Genomic DNA, 19,993 nt, shown 5'->3' on the forward strand with positions numbered 1-19,993 from the left:
TAAGTGAGGTCGGGCACTGATTTTGGGTAATTAAGCCTGGCTTGCAGTCGGCATTCAAATTCATTCCTACGGTGTTCGATGGGGTTGACATAAGTGCAGTCCAAATTCAAATTCAAAGTCAAATTCTTCCACACCGATCTCGACAAACCATTTCTGTATGGACCTCGCTTTGTGCACGGGGGCATTGTCAACTCCTGCTCCCCCTCTCGACGTCGCCAGTTTATTTATTATTACGCACAGCTGTCACCATCATTACGCGCACCTGCTCCTCATGAGACTCACCTGGACTCATCACCTTCCTGATTACCTCCCCTATCTGTCACTCTCTTGGGTTCTTTCCCCAGGCCTTATTGACTCTGTGTTCTATGTCTGTATGCTACTCGTGTTTCCTGTTTTGGTCCATGTTTGTATATTTATTAAATTCACTCCCTGTATTTGCTTCCCGATTTATTAGCGTACACGTTACAGAAAAACATCTCACCAAAGGGAAGCAACAGGGATTTTTTACTGGTGACGTCGGGTCCAAGGGCGGCTGCCGACGCAACTGGGGATGCCTCAGCTGTCTCGTCAGGTTCTCAGGCCTCGATTGGCTCGTCAAGCTTCCTTTGCCGAAGCTACCGGGGATGCCTCAGCTAGCTCATCAGGCTCCCAAGCCTCGGTTGGCTCGTCAGGCTCCCATTTCTCAGCCGGCTCGTCAGGCTCCCATGCCTCAGCCGGCTCGTCAGGCTCCCATGCCTCAGCCGGCTCGTCAGGCTCTCAGGCTCCCATGCCTCAGCCGGCTCGACAGGCTCCCATGCCTCAGCCGGCTCGTCAGGCTCCCATGCCTGGCGCTCGTCGTTCCCTTTGGTTCTTTTCCCAGGCATGATTGATTCTGTTCCTGAGTTTCTGTTTGTGTTTCATGTCTGTACACTACTCGTGTTTCTTGTTTTGTTCCATGTTCGTTTATTTATTACATTTATTCTGTGTACTTGCTTCCCAATTATTAGCATACTCGTTACAGGCATTGTCATGCTGAAACAGGAAAGGGCCTTCCCCAAACTGCTGCCACAAAGTTGGAAGCACAGAATCTAGAACAGGGATTCTTACATTTTTTTTAGCCTGGGACCGAAATGAGAAATTCTGTGTTTTTCCTGGGACTCAGGCTTATGAAAATATACAACACTATGTACATATCTGTAAATGTAATTTCCCTTATGACTAAAACAAACACGAAATAGACAAAACCAAATAGTAATGAAATGAAATACCCATATAAATAGCTATTTATGTTTATTTTTCCCCATTAAAAACATTCTTACTTATGTCTCGATTGGAACTGTTGCTGTTAAAACAAAATAAATAGTTTTCATTCTGAACTGGAATAAACTGATTGATAACATTACACAGATGAATAACAGAACACACATACACACAGTCCTAATGAGAGGTGTGTGGCTGGTTGAAGTTTTCAACATGTCTATTCTGGACTCAGTTTCTGACAGTGCAAAACTGAGATCATGCTCAGCATTGAGTCTGTTTCTGTATTTGTTTTTAAGTATGCCAGAGTTGAGAACCCTGACAAGTATGTGGTACATAACTGGATCAGAACATCTACTGCTTTCTCAGTCAGGCAGGAGACCACTTCCTGCTGTAGTTGAGCAACCCAGAACTGTGTGAGTGTGTTTGCTTCAAAAAGCATCTTGCTTCAATCAGTTTTATTCCAGTTCAGAATAAATGTATAACTTGTATGTTAACAGCAACAGTTCCAATTATAGACTTGTTTTCAACAATAATTTCTACAGTAGGCCTGATAATTTTGTATCTTCATCTGTACTGTTACTTAGGGTTGCACATCAGTAGCTAGCTAGCTTTCTTTGGCAAACGTTAGCTATTAGCTGTGTACTAGGCCAGGAGATTGATTGAAAGAGAAACTCACATCTTCTTCTATGAGAGATAGTACTACCTTATTTCTGATTATCATCACCTGTTATACATTGACAACAATGCCTTGCTAGTTGACTTACTTTTTCACTGCCGAAGCACTGTTTCCTGAAGTAGAGACACCGCTGCTAAGCAGAGAGCACACTGAACAGAGAGCGCAGTTGCACTTGGCCAAATCAATTCCAGTAATGAATTAAATAATTATACGTTTACTCTGACACATCACAACCCATCATTAACAGGTCCTCAACCCAGTTTCAGTCGCGACCCATACTTTAAGAAAGGCTGTCATTGTATCAATGTCAATGTCATTGTATGCTGTAGTGTTAAGATTTCCCTTCACTGGAACTAAGGGGCCTAGCCCGAACCATGAAAACAGCCCCAGACCATTATTCCTCCTCCACCAAACTTTACAGTGGGCACTATGCATTGGGGCAGGTAGCGTTCTCCTGGCATCCGCTACGCTAAGTGGTTCAGCATTCGGCAGTCTCGTTTTGTGTGCTTGTGTGACCTACCACTTCGCGGCTGAGCCGTTGTTGCTGCTAGGCATATCCACTTCACAATAACAGCACTTACAGTTGACCGGAGAAGCTCTAGCAGGGCAGAAATTTGACGAACTGACTTGTTGGAAAGGGGGCATCCTACGACTGTGCCACATTGAAAGTCACTGAGCTCTTCTACTGCCAATGTTTGTCTATGGAGATTGCAAGGCTTCATGCTAGATTTTGTCCACATTCTCTTGTATATAGTGTAGTTTCAATGGTATTGAACAACCACCCCGTGGCTTTTTTGAACTACCCCAGTATATAGGTAATATACTGCCCAAGCATAGACTTCAGTAAAAGTCCATCAATTAGACTTTCAACGTGGATTTAACGTATGCACAGGCACACACACACACTATCCTTTCTGTCTCAGCATCTCCAAAATCACAAAATGGCTCATTTAAGAAAGAGCAGCTGTAACTGAAATAGTGGCTCTGTCACTCCTCACCCACTGTCTCTGCACTCAGATGGATAAGGAGGATGATGATAATAATACACTGCTCAAAAAAATAAAGGGAACACTAAAATAACACATCCTAGATCTGAATGAATGAAATCTTCTTATTAAATTTTTTCTTTACATAGTTGAAGGTGCTGACAACAAAATCACACAAATTATCAATGGAAATCAAATGTATCAACCCATGGAGGTCTGGATTTGAAAACCACACTAGTGGAAAGTGGAAAACCACACTACAGGCTGATCCAACTTTGATGTAATGTCCTTAAAACAAGTCAAAATGAGGCTCAGTAGTGTGTGGCCTCCATGTGCCTGTATGACCTCCCTACAACGCCTGGGCATGCTTCTGATGAATGTGGCGGATGGTCTCCTGAGGGATCTCCTCCCAGACCTGGACTAAAGCATCCGCCAACTCCTGGACAGTCTGTGGTGCAATGGAGGATGGATGGATGGAGTGAGACATGATGTCCCAGATGTGCTCAATTGGATTCAGGTCTGGGGAACGGGCGGGCCAGTCCATAGCATCAATGCCTTCCTCTTGCAGGAACTGCTGACACACTCCAGTCACATGAGGTCTACCATTGTCTTGCATTAGGAGGAACCCAGGGCCAAATGCACAAGCATATGGTCTCACAAGGGGTCTGATGATCTCATCTCGGTACCTAATGGCAGTCAGGCTACCTCTGGTAAGCGCATGGAGGGCTGTGCGGCCCCCCAAAGAAATGCCACCCCACACCATGACTGACCCACAGCCAAACCGGTCATGCTGGAGGATGTTGCAGGCAGCAGAACATTCTCCACGGCGTCTCCAGACTCTGTCACGTCTGTCACATGTGCTCAGTGTGAACCTGCTTTCATCTGTGAAGAGCACAGGGCGCCAGTGGCGAATTTGCCAATCTTGGTGTTCTCTGGCAAATGCCAAACGTCCTGCACGGTGTTGGGCTGTAAGCATAACCCACACCTGTGGACGTCGGGCCCTCATAGCACCCTCATGGAGTCTGTTTCTGACCGTTTGAGCAGACACATGCACATTTGTGGCCTGCTGGAGGTCATTTTGCAGGGCTCTGGCAGTGCTCCTCCTGCTCCTCCTTGCACAAAGGCGGAGGTAGCGGTCCTGCTGCAGGGTTGTTGCCCTCCTACGGCCTCCTCTACGTCTCCTGATGTACTGGCCTGTCTCCTGGTAGCGCCTCCATGCTCTGGACACTAAGCTGACAGACACAGCAAACCTTCTTGCCACAGCTCGCATTGATGTGCCATCCTGGATGAGCTGCACTACCTGAGCCACTTGTGTGGGTTGTAGACTCCGTCTCATGCTACCACTAGAGTGAAAGCACCGCCAGCATTCAAAAATGACCAAAACATCAACCAGGAAGCATAGGAACTGAGAAGTGGTCTGTGGTCACCACCTGCATAACCACTCCTTTATTGGGGGTGTCTTGCTAATTGCCTATAATTTCCACCTGTTGTCTATTCTATTTGCACAACAGCATGTTAAATTTATTGTCAATCAGTGTTGCTTCCTAAGTGGACAGTTTGATTTCACAGAAGTGTGATTGACTTGGAGTTACATTGTGTTGTTTAAGTGTTCCCTTTATTTTTTTGAGCAGTGTATATTATGCAACGGGTGGGTCTAATCCTGAATGCTAATTGGTTAAAACAGTATTCCAGCCCGTGTCTATTCCACAAGTTACCACCGGCTAAATCTATGATGTTAAAATGCTTATTTACTCTGTTCCATCTGACTGTGCAATCCACAGTCTCATCAGCCCAGCCAGACAATTTATAAACTTGATCTCCACTATAAAAGCATCTAGACATTATCTCACAGTTATTTTATATTAACATTTAATTTTCAACAGCGAAGATTTGTATAAACCTTGCTGTCTGTCTCAGACATTTGCAAATTTTTTTTCAATATTCAAATTCGATCTCCAGCTGTTGTGTCGGGAGCCAGGACATCTAAATCATATCTAAAAACCTGTTTTTGTTTTGTCATTATGGGGTATTGTGACGTCATTATGGGGTATTGTGATGTCATTATGGGGTATTGTGTGTAGATTGAAACAAAACAATTGAATCCATTTTAGAATAAGGCTGTAACGAAACAAAAAGTGGAAAAAGTCAAGGGGTCTGAATACTTTCCGAATGCACTGTATACAAAGAACTATCAATCACAAACAGGTAAAATGAAATGGTGTGCAGCTAGTTGGCAGTCAGTTTGAAGTGATTGTCTTAGTTGTGTTGTTGGCTACAGCTCTCAAACAAAAGTGTCCTGACGAGAGAACATTTTCTATGCCAGCTCATTGTTATGGATGCATCCAAATAAATGTCACTAGAAAACAGCTTAAAAAAATGCAAATGCAGCTACTTTGTTGTTATTCTGTCTTCACTGTTTGACGTGACTGTAAATTAGCCATAGTTGGCTAGCTAGCAAGCAAGGGATAAGAACGTTGCCAGTCAGTATAGCAATGGAACATTTAGAACGAACGACGGGGTTGCGTCCATAGATACAGAACCAAAAAAACTGAATGACTGGGTCTCGTTTCCGGCAACCGAACTGATAGAACAAATGACCAGCCAGCTTGGGTAGCAACCCTAGATTTGTGTTGGGACTATATCTTGTGGAAGGATTAAATAGTATGAATAAATTAATCAAAAGAAAATATGTCAATCATTATTTGAGTATGTTGGTAACCTGTTGTGAAAAAGTGATAATTCCCTCGAAGCCGTTCTTTGGATGATAAATTGGCATATATTAACTTCTGGTCACAACCAGTTGTGTCCTCCAGATCTCTACTGCATCAATGGTGCTTTATTTAACCATGTGATGGGACATGAAATGGAATCAATGGGAAAACCAGATAGAGATGGACATAGGGATGGCCAAATGTGTCTGGATGCGTTTCCATGATGTTTTAGAAGAAGCCTGAAAGCCTCTATCCCAAATGAAAAGGAGATATTGGTATCATATAAGAGTTACAGGCCAAGAGGCTATGCAATCCCCCAAATAATCTGTACTGTGTTTGCGTACATAAACCGTGTGTGTGTGTGCTCTCTCCACACCCCAGCGAGCACCCTAACAAACTTTTCCCTAGCTGTAACTTTTAATTACAGGCCCAAAAACGTGACTGATTCTCTACCGCCTCATTTGTCACTCAGCATGAATAAGTTAGTAAGCGAGACGCTTATTGTTTTCTTCTCACACACTCTTGTCATGAAAATGTCATTAGCATATCTGCCAAGATTGAAGGAATGCTTGGATGCTACTTTACTACTGAACAAAAATATGAACGCAACATGTAAAGTGTTGGCCCATATTTCATGAGCTGAAATAAAATATCCCAGACATTTTCCATACGTATATGAAGCTTATTTCTTTAACTTTGTGGAGACATTTGTTTACATTCCTGTTAGTGAGCATTTCTCCTTTTGACAAGATAATCCATCAACCTGACAGGTGTTGCATATCCATAATGTAACAATGTGCGCTGAGAGTCGGGAAGCAAGTTCAGGGATTGTGTTAATAAATACATGCAAATCAAGAAACATGAACAATGCACAGACTAAACACTAAAGCAGAAGCAATAACGCCTAGGGAAGGAACCAAAGGGAGGGAGTGAGTGAGATATATATATATATATATATATATTAGGGAAGGTAATCAGAGAGGTGATGGAGTCCAGGTGAGTGATGACACGCAGGTGCGCGTAATGATGGTGTCAGGTGTGCACCATAACGAGCAGCCTGGTGACCTAGAGGCCGGAGAGGGAGCACATATGACAGTCCACCCTCTGCAGAGGTGCAGGAAACCTGTCAATCCGGCTGAGACGCAGTAGCATGGCGACCAAGAGCGCCGGAGAGAGCGCATACCTGACAGTAGCCCCACCCCGGCGCATTCGGCTCCATCTGCCGGACGCCAACCCAAGGGATGATTCCGGGGATCAGGAGCGGACCGGTCACCCCTGCTGATGCGCGGGAACCTGTTGCCGACTGGGACGTGGGAACCTGACAGACAGCTGAGGCAGGGGAGCCTGGAAATCTGGCTGAGGCATGACAGCCTGTAGCGGTTCCCGGACCTGACGTCATTCCACCTGGAAAAAAAACACACAAAAAAAACACTCCGATGCTTCACTTAGGTGAGGCGTTATTCTCTAACGATGTGGGCTGAGAGTCAGGAAGCAAGTTCAGGGAGTGAATGTTTTAATAAATAAATATGAAACAAGAAATGCAAACAACACACAGACTAAACACTGGAACAGAAACAATAACGGCTGGGGAAGGAACCAAAGGGAGTGACATATATAGGGATAGTAATCAGGGAGGCGATGGAGTCCAGGTGAGTGATGACGCGCAGGTGTGCATAACGATGGTGACATGTGTGTGCCATAACGAGCAGCCTGGTGACCTAGAGGCCGGAGAGAGAGCACACATGACAAATAAGCTGATTAAAGAGCATGATCATTACACAGGTGCACCTTGTGCTGGGGACAATAAAAGGCAGCTCTAAAATGTGCAGTTTTGTCACACAACACAATGCCACAGATGTCTCAAGTTTTGAGGGAGTGTGCAATTGGCATGCTGACTACAGGAATGTCCACCAGAGCTGTTGCCAGAGAATGTAATGTTAATTTCTCTACCATAAGTTGCCTCCAAAGTCTTTAGAGAATTTGGCAGTATGACCTCACAACCGCAGACCATGTGTAAGCATGCCAGCCCAGGACCTCCACAGCCGGCTTCTTCACCTGCGGGACCGTCTGAGACCAGCCACCCAGACAGCTTATGAAACTGAGTATTTCTGTCTGTAATAAATCCCTTTTGTGGGGAAAAACTCATTATGATTGGCTCCCAAGTGGGTGGAGCTATGCCCTCCCAGGCCCATCCATGGCTGTGCCCCAGCCCAGTCATGAAATCCATAGATTGGGGCCTAATAAATGTATTTAAATGGATTGATTTTGTTATATGCACTGGAATGCATTGTAAAATCTTTGAAATGGTTGCATGTTGCGTTTTATATTTGTATTCAGTATCAATACAGTAAATTACTGTGTATCATCTCACTCATATTGTGTCGTCTGTTGAGATGATCACATCAAATGATTGCACATACAGTTGAAGTTTGAAGTTTACATACACTTAGGTTGGACTCATTAAAACACGTTTTTCGGCCACTCCATACATTTCTTGTAAACAAACTATAGTTTTGGCAAGTTGGTTAGGACATCTACTTTGTGCATGACACAAGTAATTTTTCCAACAATTGTTTACAGACAGATTCTTTCACTTATAATTCACTGGATCACAATTCCAGTGGGTCAGAAGTTTACATACACTAAATTGACTGTGCCTTTAAGCAGCTTGGAAAATTCCAGGAAATGATGTCATGGCTTTAGAAGCTTCTGATAGGCTAATTGACACCATTTGAGTCAATTGGAGGTGTACCTGTGGATGTATGTCAAGGCCTACCTTCAAACTCAGTGCCTCTTTGCTTGACATCATGGAAAAATAAAAATAAATCAGCCAAGACCCCAGGAAACAATTGTAGACCTCCACACGTCTGGTTCATCCTTGGGAGCAATTTTCAAACCCCTGAAGGTACCACGTTCATCTGTACAAACAATAGTACGTACGTATAAACAGATGACCTGGCCTCCACAACCATCCAACCTTAACCCAATTGAGATGGTTTGGGATGAGTTGGACGGCAGAGTGAGGAACTCCTTCAAGGCTGTTGGAAAAGCATTCCAGGTAAAACTGGTTGAGAGAATGCAAAGCTGTCATCAAGGCAAAGGGTGGCTACTTTGAAGGATATAAAATATATTTAGATTGGTTTAACCCTTTTTTGGATTCCACATGTGTTATTTCATTGTTTTGATGTCTTCACTATTATTATACAATGTAGAAAATAGTAAAAAAATAAACACCCTTGAATGAGTAGGTGTGTCCAAACTTTGACTGGTACTGTATATCTTACATTTCATATGATATGTATTAATTTATGGTTGTCCATCATCCATTTCTTATGATATGTTAAGAATTTGCAAAATGTACAATAAATTACGAATCTGGAAAATGTATTATATCTTACGAATTTGAAAAGCGTATGTTCCAAATTTCAATTTGTTGTGGCTAACATTAACTAGGTGGCTAGGTGTTAATGCTAAAGTTAGCAAGCTGGCTAACATTAGCTAGGCTAGGGGTTAGGGATTAGGATTAAGGTTAGGAGTTACGTTAAAATGTTAAGGTTAACCGAAGGATTAGCCGTGGAGTGCCATTGATGTCATTTTGACTGTCACAATGTTTATTTTCCGCTATGCTCGGTTGCTCTGGTGACAACACAACCCTTCAGGATGTGCTGTGGTTTTCAAGTCTATAAACTCTTTCCAAAAGTATTTTTGTGACTATTCTATTGATTCCAATATGCTGGTAGAGCTAAATCAAGTTTCTTAGTTGTTAGAAAATGTATTTTATTTTGAGCCAGGAGAGGTACTCATACTAAATGTATTTCTCACCTTTAGTCATCTCTAGTCTGGCAGCCAGAGCTGTTAATTGGTGTATATGTCATCTGTCTTGACTGTGGGTTGTCTAGGGAGAAACAGACAGGATATCCTCTCTCCTCTCTACAGCATCACCTCTTCTCATTTCTTCCCTGGTCGGGAGAGGGCTACAGTACTACAGTAAGAGCAAAATAGTCCTAACAAAATAAAATCATAACCTTAGTGTAACAACAGCTTTGGTAAGTAATACTGAAGTCGTGCATAATTATCCGTTTATATTTATGTTTATGTAGCCCATTCATTGTCAGTTAGAGATACAGTAGGACCCAAAAGCATAATCAGGGCTCTAACTCTCCTTTGCGCTGGTCTGGAGCAATGAAGTGGTGACGCAGGGTACTGTACTAAACCACAAATTACCTCTAAGTACCACAGCATAATCACAAAACTTTTAGTGGAGCAACCACTGTATTTCCTCCATCACCTCTCTCTGTCATGCCCTGTGTAAAAAAAAAAAGCTGGGGTGGGGCTTTGTTCCATATAAGTCCACTGAGATAAGCTCATCCAAATGTCTATGTTTTATAATGTCCACAGCATGGCTCACTCATAAGAGGCTTTCAAATCAAATCAAATGTATTTATATAGCCCTTCATGCATCAGCTGATATCTCAAAGTGCTGTACAGAAACCCAGCCTAAAACCCCAAACAGCAAGCAATGTTGAAGCACGTTGGCTAGGAAAAACCCCCTAGAAAGGCCAAAACCTAGGAAGAAACCTAGAAAGGAACCAGGCTATGAGGGGTGGCCAGTCCTCTTCTGGCTGTGCCGGTGAACAGGTCAGGATTCCATAGCCGCAGGCAGACCAGTTGAAACTGGAGCAGCAGCACGGCCAGGTGGACTGGGGACAGCAAGGAGTCATCATGCCAGGTAGTCCTGAGGCATGGTCCTACGGCTCACATAAACTACTGCAGCATAAATACTGGAGGCTGAGACAGGAGGGGTCAGGAGACACTGTGGCCCCATCCGATGATACCCCCGGACAGGGCCAAACAGGAAGGATATAACCCCACCCACTTAGCCAAAGCACAGCCCCCACACAACTAGAGGGATATCTTCAACCACCAACTTACCATCCTGAGACAAGGCAGAGTATAGCCCACAAAGATCTGCGCCACGGCACAACCCAAGGGGGGGCGCAAACCCAGACAGGAAGATCACATCAGTGACTCAACCCACTCAAGTGACGCACCCCTCCTAGGGACGGCATGAAAGAGCCCCAGTAAGCCAGTGACTCAGCCCCTGTAATAGGATTAGAAGTAGAGAATCCCAGTGGAAAGAGGGGAATCGGCCAGGCAGAGACAGCAAGGGCGGTTCGTTGCTCCAGAGCCTTTCCGTTCACCTTCACACTCCTGAGCCAGACTCCACTCAATCATATGACCTACTGAAGAGATGAGTCTTCAGTAAAGACTTAAAGGTTGAGACCGAGTTTGCTTCTCTCACATGGGAAGGCAGACCATTACATAAAAATGGAGCTCTATAGGAGAAAGCCCTGCCTCCAGCTGTTTGCTTAGAAATTCTAGGGACAATTAGGAGGCTTGCGTCTTGTGACCGTAGCATACGTGTAGTAGGTATGTAAGGCAGGACCAAATCAGAGAGATAGGTAGGAGCAAGCCCATGTAATGCTTTTTAGGTTAGCAGTAAAACCTTGAAATCAGCCCTTGCCTTGACAGGAAGCCAATGTAGAGAGGCTAGCACTGGAGTAATATCTAGTCAGGATTCTAGCAGCCGTATTTAGCACTACCTGAAGTTTATTTAGTGCTTTATCCGGGTAGTCGGAAAGTAGAGCATTGCAGTAGTCTAACCTAGAAGTAACAAAAGCATGGATACATTTTTCTGCATAACGTTTGGACAGAAAGTTTCTGATTTTTGCAATGTTATGTAGATGTCAAAAATCTGTCCTTGAAACAGTCTTGATATGTTCGTCAAAAGAGAGATCAGGGTCCAGAGTAACGCAGAGGTCCTTCACAGTTTTATTTGAGACGACTGTACAACAATTAAGATTAATTGTCAGATTCAACAGAAGATCTTTGTTTCTTGGGACCTAGAACAAGCATGTCTGTTTTGTCCGAGTTTAAAAGTAGAAATTTTGCAGCCATCCACTTCCTTGTGTCTGAAACACAGGCTTCTAGCGAGGGCAATTTTGGGGCTTCACCATGTTTCATTGAAATGTACAGCTGTGTGTCATCCACATAGCAGTGAAAGTTAACATTATGTTTTCGAATGACATCCCCAAGAGGTAAAATATATAGTGAAAACAATAGTGGTCCTAAAACGGAACCTTGAGGAACACCGAAATTTACAGTTGATTTGTCAGAGGACAAGCCATTGACAGAGACAAACTGATATCTTTCCGACAGATAAGATCTAAACCAGGCCAGAACTTGTCCGTGCAGATAAACTTGGGTTTCCAATCTCTCCAAAAGAATGTGGTGATCGATGGTATCAAAAGCAGCACTAAGGTCTAGGAGCACGAGGACAGATGCAGAGCCTCGGTCTGATGCCATTAAAAGGTAATTTACCACCTTCACAAGTGCAGTCTCAGTGCTATGATCGGGTCTAAAACTAGACTGAAGCATTTCGTATACATTGTTTGTCTTCAGGAAGGCAGTGAGTTGCTGCGCAACAGCCTTTTCTAAAAATTTTGAGAGGAATGGAAGATTCGATATAGGCCGATTAGTTTTTTATATTTTCTGGGTCAAGGTTTGGCTTTTTCAAGAGAGGCTTTATTACTGCCACTTTTAGTGAGTTTGGTACACATCCAGTGGATAGAGAGCCGTTTATTATGTTTAACATAGGAGGGCCAAGCACAGGAAGCAGCTCTTTCAGTAGTTTAGTTGGAATAGGGTCCAGTATGCAGCTTGAAGGTTTAGAGGCCATTATTATTTTCATCAGTGTGTCAAGAGATATAGTACTAAAACACTTGAGTGTCTCTCTTGATCCTAGGTCCTGGCAGAGTTGTGCAGACTCAGGACAACTGAGCTTTGAAGGAATACGCAGATTTAAAGAGGAGTCCGTAATTTGCTTTCTAATAATCATGATCTTTTCCTCAAAGAAGTTCATTAATTTATTATTGCTGAAGTGAAAGCCATCCTCACTTGGGGAATGCTGCTTTTTAGTTAGCTTTGAGACTGTATCAAAAATACATTTTGGATTGTTCTTATTTTCCTCAATTAAGTTGGAAAAATAGGATGATCGAGCAGCAGTAAGGGCTCTTCGATACTGCACGGTACTGTCTTTCCCAGCTAGTCGGAAGACTTCCAGTTTGGTGTGGCGCCATTTCCGTTCCAATTTTCTGGAAGCTTGCTCCAGAGCTCGGGTATTTTCTGTAAACCAGGGACCTAGTTTCTTATGAGAAATGTTTTTAGTTTCTAGGGGTGCAACTGCATCTAGGGTATTGCGCAAGGTTAAATTGAGTTCCTCAGTTAGGTGGTTAACTGATTTTTGTCCTCTGACGTCCTTGGGTAGGCAGAGGGAGTCTGAAAGGGCATCAAGGAATCTTTGTGTTGTCTGTGAATTTATAGCACGACTTTCGAGGCTCCTTGTTTGGGGTCTGAGCAGATTATTAGTTGCAATTGCAAACGTAATAAAATGGTGGTCCGATAATGAGGAAAAACATTAAGATCCACAACATTTATTCCATGGGACAAAACTAGGTCCAGAGTATGACTGTGACAGTGAGTAGGTCAAGAGACATGTTGGACAAAACCCACTGAGTTGATGATGGCTCCGAAAGCCTTTTGGAGTGGGTCTGTGGACTTTTCCATGTGAATATTAAAGTCACCAAAAAATTTGAATATTGTCTGCTATGACTTCAAGGTCCGATAGGAATTCAGGGAACTCAATGAGGAATGCTGTATATGGCCCAGGAGGCCTGTAAACAGTAGCTATAAAAAGTGATTGAGTAGGCTGCATAGATATCATGACTAGAAGCTCAAAAGATGAAAACGTCTTTTTTTTTTTGTAAATTGACATTTGCTATCGTAAATGTTAGCAACATCTTCGCCTTTGCGGGATGCACAGGGGATATGGTCACTAGTGTAACCAGGAGGTGAGGCCTCATTTAACACAGTAAATTCATCAGGCTCAAGCCATGTTTCATACAGGCCAATCACATCAAGATTATGATCAGTGATTAGTTCATTGACTATAATTGCCTTTGAAGTAAGTGATCTAACATTAATAAGTAGCCCTATTTTGAGATGTGAGGTATCACGATCTCTTTCAATAATGACAGGAATGGAGGAGGACTTTTGGACAGTTTCTTGGTATCGTTGCGTATAATTTCTCTCAATCGATACACAATACCCTATAATGACAAAGCAAAAACAGGTTTTTAGAAATGTTTGCTATGTATTAAAAATAGAACACTGAAATATCACATTTGCATAAGAATTCAGATCCTTTATTCAGTATTTTGTTGAAGCAGCCTTGGCAGCGATTAAAGCCTTGAGTCTTTGTGGGTATGAGCTTGGCACGCCTCTATTTGGGGAGTTCCTCCCATTTTCCTCTGCAGATCCTCTCAAGCTCTGTCAGGTTGGATGGGGAGCGTCGCTGACTGGGCCACTCAAGGGCATTCAGAGACATTCAGAGCCACTCCTGCGTTGTCTTGGCTGTGTACTTAGGGTGGTTGTCCTGTTAAAAGGTGAACCTTTGCCTCAGTCTGAGGTCCTGAGCGCTCTGGAGCAGGTTTTCATCAAGGATCTCTCTGTACTTTGCTCCGTTCATCTTTCCCTCGATCCTGATTAGTCTCCCGGTCCCTGCTGCTGAAAAACATCCCCACAGCATGATGCTGCCACCACTCATGGCTTGGTTTTACCAAATGGCTTGGTTATACCTCATGGATTGGTTTTTGCTCTGACATGCACTGTCAACTTCGGGACCTTTATATAGACAGGTGTTTGCCTTTCCAAATCATGTCCAATCAATTGCATTTACCACAGGTGGACTCCAATCTAGTTGTAGAAACATCTCAAGGATGATCAATGGAAACAGGATGCACCTGAGCTCAATTTAGAGTCTCACAGCAAAGGGTCTGAATACTAATGTAAATATGGTATTTATGTTTTTATTTTTAATAAATGTGCAAAAAAAAAATGGTGTTCTCTTCTTATTATGGGGTACTGTGTGTAGGTTGATGAGGATTTAAAAAAAATGTAATCCAATTTTTAAAAAGGCTGTAACGCAACAAAATGTGGAAAAGGTCAAGGGCTCTGAATACTTTCAGAATGTACTGTATCTTTCAGGTCCCTCAGTTGAGCAATGAATTTGAAACACAGATTCTACCACAAAGACCTGGGAGGTTTTCCAATGCCTTGCAAAGAACGCCACCTATTGGTAGTTATGGAGTTTAATTGCTGTGATAGGAGAAAACTGAGGATGGCTCAGCAACATTGTACTTACTGCACAATACTAACCTACTTGTAAATAGAGGGACGCATGTACAGGAAAAAAAATATTCCAAAGCATGCATCCTGTTTGCAATACGGCACTAAAGTAAAAATGCTAAAAAATATGTCCTTAATACAAAGCGTTATGTTTGGGGAAAACACATCACATCACTGAGTACCACTCTTCATATTTTCAAGCATGGTGGTGACTGCATCATGTTATGGGTATGCTTGTCATCGGCAACAACTATGGAGTTTTCTTTAGGATAACATAAATAAAATAGAGCTAAGCACAGACAAAATCCTAGAGGAAAACTTGGTTGTCTACTTTTCAACAGACAGAGTAGACAAATTCACCTTTCAGCAGGACAATAACCTAAAACACAAGGCCAAATATACACTGGAGTTGCTTACCATGACAACGTTGAATGTTCCTGAGTGGCCTAGTTACAGTATTGACTTAAATCGGCTTGAAAATTGATGGCAAGACCTGAAAATGGCTGTCTAGCAATGATCAACAACTAACTTGACAGACCTTGAAGTATTTTTTTATAGCATAATGTGCAAATATTGTACAATCCAGGTTTTCAAAGCTCTTAGAGACTTACCCAGAAAGACTCACAGCTGTAATCGCTTCCAAAGATTCTAACATGTATTGACTCAGGGGGATGAATTTTTGTTTCATCAAGATACATTAGTGTTTTATTTTTCATTCCTTTTTTACAAATGTTAGAATTTTTCTTCCACTTTTACATTAGAGCAGTTTGTGTAGATCGTGGACCAAAACATTGTAATCCATTTTATTCCCACTTTGTAACACAACAAAATGTGGAAAAAGTAAAGGGGTGTCAATTCATTCTGACGGTACTGTTTGTCCTCTTCTGTTCTCCACTGTCATTTCACTGACTAATCGCTGCTGTAGGTGAAGAAAGTGCTGAGTAAGGAGTAACTATCTGTCTCTTTTTCATTCACCTCCCACTCTTTTTCTCTCTCAGGAGACCGGGCCTCTTTGTCTTTCCTTCTTTACCATGCATATTCATACTTGTTTTCATGTTATCATATGCTTTCTTCTCTACCCCCCCCCCTCTCTTTCTCTCTCTCTCTATTCTGTCCTATCAGGCTGACCCTGCACTGCAGTTCATAGAGGAAGAAAGGGAGGAGGGAGATATTCTTTAGGGAGAGAGGGGAGGCAAAAGGGGTGGCTAGAGGGAGGGGGAGACAAGGGAGAAAAGAGGATAATGGAAGAGTAGGCAAATAGGGTTAGCAGATGGGGAGAAGAGGAAGAGAGGGTAAGGATGGAGAGGAGCGAGAGAGGAGTGATAGCTGCACATGACAGTTGACAGAGAAGGCAGGCTTTACTGGAAATGAAGAAGGGAGGAAACAGAAAGGAGAGCGGGAAAAGCTATTTGAATGAAAAGGAAACTGTAAGAGAAGAAAGGGCGCTGAAGGTCTGTTCAGCGTCAGTGTAGACAACAATGGTACTGAGAATGCTATGGTGTTTCACACCAGACAGTGGGGAGCATCTTGACTCTACTTATCGGTTTTTATTGATAGCTCTGCCATATTTCTGGACCATAACTTGGTCACAGCATCCATAGAATGGTTTGTGTTTTCCCCCTCCTGGGGAGATAGATATCCATCTGCAGGATTTTGCCCCAGCTCTAGGGAGGATCCTCAAGACCTTGATTAGCTGAATCAGGTCTTAGAATACTCCTTGCTCCAGCCAAACGATACGCCACGCTCATGGATGTTAGTTTCTTCTCCGCAATGAGCCTGGACCTCCCCGACAATTCTAAAACGCAAACACATTCTAACCATTCTGATTGGTCCCAAAAAACGATGGGTTGGGCCAGAGCCAAAACACACGTGGGTGAAGAAGCGTTTTGAAAGAACATCATTGGCTTTGATACTCTGTTTAGAGATGACTTTGTTTTGTACGACACCCCTTCATTTGACATCACCACAAACAACTTCAACGATGGCAGTCTCAGACTGAAACACTGTATGTAGCTAACATAGAGCAGTGGAAGAAGTCCGTTTGATTTGTCAGGAAGTATTCCATAGCTGGAGCAGTAAACAATTGTGGAATTTTACGCAGACTAAATGCAGCTGTGGACAATGGCATTTGACAAAATAGGCTCTAAAAAAACGGTCAACTAGACCCTACAGCCAAGTAGGGCATACAGCCAAGTAGGGCCTTAATTAAAGAATATGTTAGGTTGTAAAGTTTTCAGGGTAAGATTCTATAGCAGAGCCTTATCACAGCAATCAGCATCATTGGTAAGTTTGTGTTGAAAACAACCCCAGCAATCTCCATGGCTGCCTCATTTCTCTTAATCTCTTTCTCTCTCTCTCTCTGTTCTCTCGGTTCTCTGGTTGCCTATCTTCCATCAATGTTTTCTCTCCCTGTGTCCTGTAAAATAAAGTAAACTCCAGTCTTTCTCCAAGGTAAGAGGGGGTTGGTTTCAAAGCTGTATTTGATGTCAGTTTTGTAGGGTTTGGAGAAAAACAAATTATTTTCTCTGAGCTAGCAAATGGCAGAAGAGGAGTCCCTGAAGAGGGAATGACAGTGTTGTGATAAGAAGTGTGTGTGTGTGTGTGTGTGTGTGTGTGTGTGTGTGTGTGCGCGCGTGCATTGTTTAATTGTACAGTGAAAGACAGAGTAGAGACAGTGGGAGGATGGTGATGCTGCTGCTATGTGGTTTTGATACTGTACTTGTGGTGTACTGATGGAAGGTAACAGATGTTCTGTGGTTGTGGTGTACTGATGGGAGGTAACAGATGTTTTGTGGTGTACTGATGGGAGGTAACAGATGTTCTGTGGTTGTGGTGTACTGATGGGAGGTAACAGATGTACTGTGGTTGTGGTGTACTGATGGGAAGTAACATATGTACTGTGGTTGTGGTGTACTGATGGGAGGTAACAGATGTACTGTGGTTGTGGTGTACTGATGGGAGGTAACAGATGTACTGTGGTTGTGGTGTACTGATGGGAGGTAACAGATGTTCTGTGGTTGTGGTGTACTGATGGAAGGTAACAGATGTTCTGTGGTTGGATGCTTGTGTATTGATGTTGCAGTGATGTATTGGATTGATTTACCGCTGGTGGGGTGTTACCTCCTGAAAACAGTTTTTGCTCTCTCTCTCTCTCCCTCTCTTCTCTCTCCGTTCTCTCCCTTCTCTCTGAATTCTTTCAGTGTTTTCTGTATAGCTCAGCGCTCCAAAATGTGGTAACTAGAAGGAAGTGTTTTACCAACACTGTAGGTCTCCCTTAACAGGTTTTATGTTATATACAGTATATAACATGTATGGTTTTAAAGTTATAGTATGATTAAGAATAAACCCTATACAGTGTGCATGAATAGATGGACTGCTGATCAGATGGTCACTGATGATCATATCCTGAATACTGTATGGCATAGCTGGCTTCAGTCCTGTTCCTGAGCCAGACACTTAACCTCAATACCTCCGGGTAACATTGAGAGCATGCATCATGATGTATCATTTAAATGGTAAGATATGCTAGGGGCCTGAGATGAGAGAGCCTATGCCAGTGTTTAATCTGACGTCCTGAGTCTAGTGCTGCAAGCTCTTATCTGGTCAAGGGTTTCTAGCACCACCATTTTGAGTGTTATCTATGGCAGGAAATCATTTATCAATGATTTGATAACTGTGTGAATTATTTAGTTCATTATATAGGTATGTGCATGATCTCTCTCTCCCTCTATCTCTCTCTGTAATGCAGTCTGTAAAGTGGTGTGAGGGTTGCACTGGGATTGTGTGTGTGTTTTCATTTGTTTAGGTATTCACACACTGCCTTATTAACCTCTCCTAACTCATAACTGTCCCCTGCTCTCTCCTCTCTCTCTTCAGAAATGTATGAAGTTCGACGTGGACGCTCCTATCTGGTTATCTAAGCAGCATATCCTGTGTACTCTGAACCAGAGCCTGAAGGACGTGCTGAACTACGGCCTCTTCCAGCCAGCTCACAATGGAAAGGCTGGCAAGTTCCTGGACGAAGAGAGGCAGCTGAAGGAATACCCACTGCCTTCTGCTACACCTGTACCATACCTGGAGGTAGGCCTGCCCCCTCTCTCATTAACATGTTTCTATGTGTGTGTTAAGGTGTATTTAATATGTGTTGTATGTGGATGTTTGTTTCTGTGTGTGTGAGTGTGTGTTCTCTGTCCTGTTGCTGTCATGGTGTTTTTTGTTGTTCTAGTTTATTGGGTTCATCAGCTTTAATATTGCAGTTAGATTGTGGCTTCCATCAATGTAATTGTCTGCATAATTTGCAATCCCCCATATATTGTTTTGTTTCCCCTAACCCTACCACCCCTCCCCTAATTGGAGTAAACTAATGGACAACAACACTTAGGCTTCTACTTCCAGCTTACACATACTGTATACATTTACAGACATAATATAATTTACAATATTTATATTTTGTTTGTTTTTAGTCCCATCCTTCAGCTAGCCTCAACCCCTTTCACATATCTCTGAAGACCATTCCGTTTCATTCTATTTGCCATTTTCAACTGTGCTGTGAAGTTCCACAAAAGTTCTGAAACTTTCCAATCTCATAGGTTCAACAGATTGTAAATTAAAGATAAACATTTTTTCTCAGAGTATTACTACATCATTGATCAATTGACTATGACTTTTCAAATCACCCAGCAGTGCTATTTGCAGAGTTAGCTGCAGGTAAATGTTACAATTCTTCAGCCCTTCTTGAACCTGTGACCAAAAACAAGCTACATATGGACAGTACCAAAACAAATGATCAAGTGATTCTGTCTCTTTGCAGTAAAATCTATAGAGATGGGATGGTTGTATCCCTATATAAATAACATTCTGTTGGTTGCAAGAATTTTGTATAATAATTTAAATTGAAAAAGTTTTGAATCCGGCGTCGTTATGTTTATCAGTTGTTACCATGTGCCATGGAATCGGTACACCGAAAATCTCTTCCCAATTATTCTACATGGGACAGCTGTCAATTTGTTGGTCCTTAAATGAAACTGGTATACTTTTTCATTCAGCACAATTTTCTTTAACCAATTAAGGTATTTAATGCAGGGCCAACAGACAAGTTGCTTACTTTCTCCCCCTTCCACTTACCTCTTCCATTT

The 19,993-nt window shown here is 42.6% G+C and overlaps 1 protein-coding gene across 5 annotated transcripts in view; it reads left to right on the forward strand.

Moving 5' to 3' along the window:
* LOC110502025 (SH3 and multiple ankyrin repeat domains protein 3) overlaps positions 1-19,993 on the forward strand; it is a 269,703-nt gene that overhangs the window by 28,259 nt on the left and 221,451 nt on the right. For all 5 annotated transcript variants that reach the window (XR_016488450.1, XM_090208339.1, XM_036955942.2 and 2 more), the window contains exon 2: positions 18,735-18,938. Coding sequence is in view for 4 of the 5 variants with exons in the window: in XM_090208339.1 (XP_090064465.1) it covers positions 18,735-18,938 (204 nt within the window). In the remaining variant the exon portion in view is untranslated. The remainder of the gene's footprint in view (positions 1-18,734; positions 18,939-19,993) is intronic.

Source organism: Oncorhynchus mykiss, chromosome 2 (genome assembly GCF_057628025.1).
Source record: "Oncorhynchus mykiss isolate SJ-2025 chromosome 2, ASM5762802v1, whole genome shotgun sequence".
Lineage (NCBI taxonomy): Eukaryota > Metazoa > Chordata > Actinopteri > Salmoniformes > Salmonidae > Oncorhynchus > Oncorhynchus mykiss.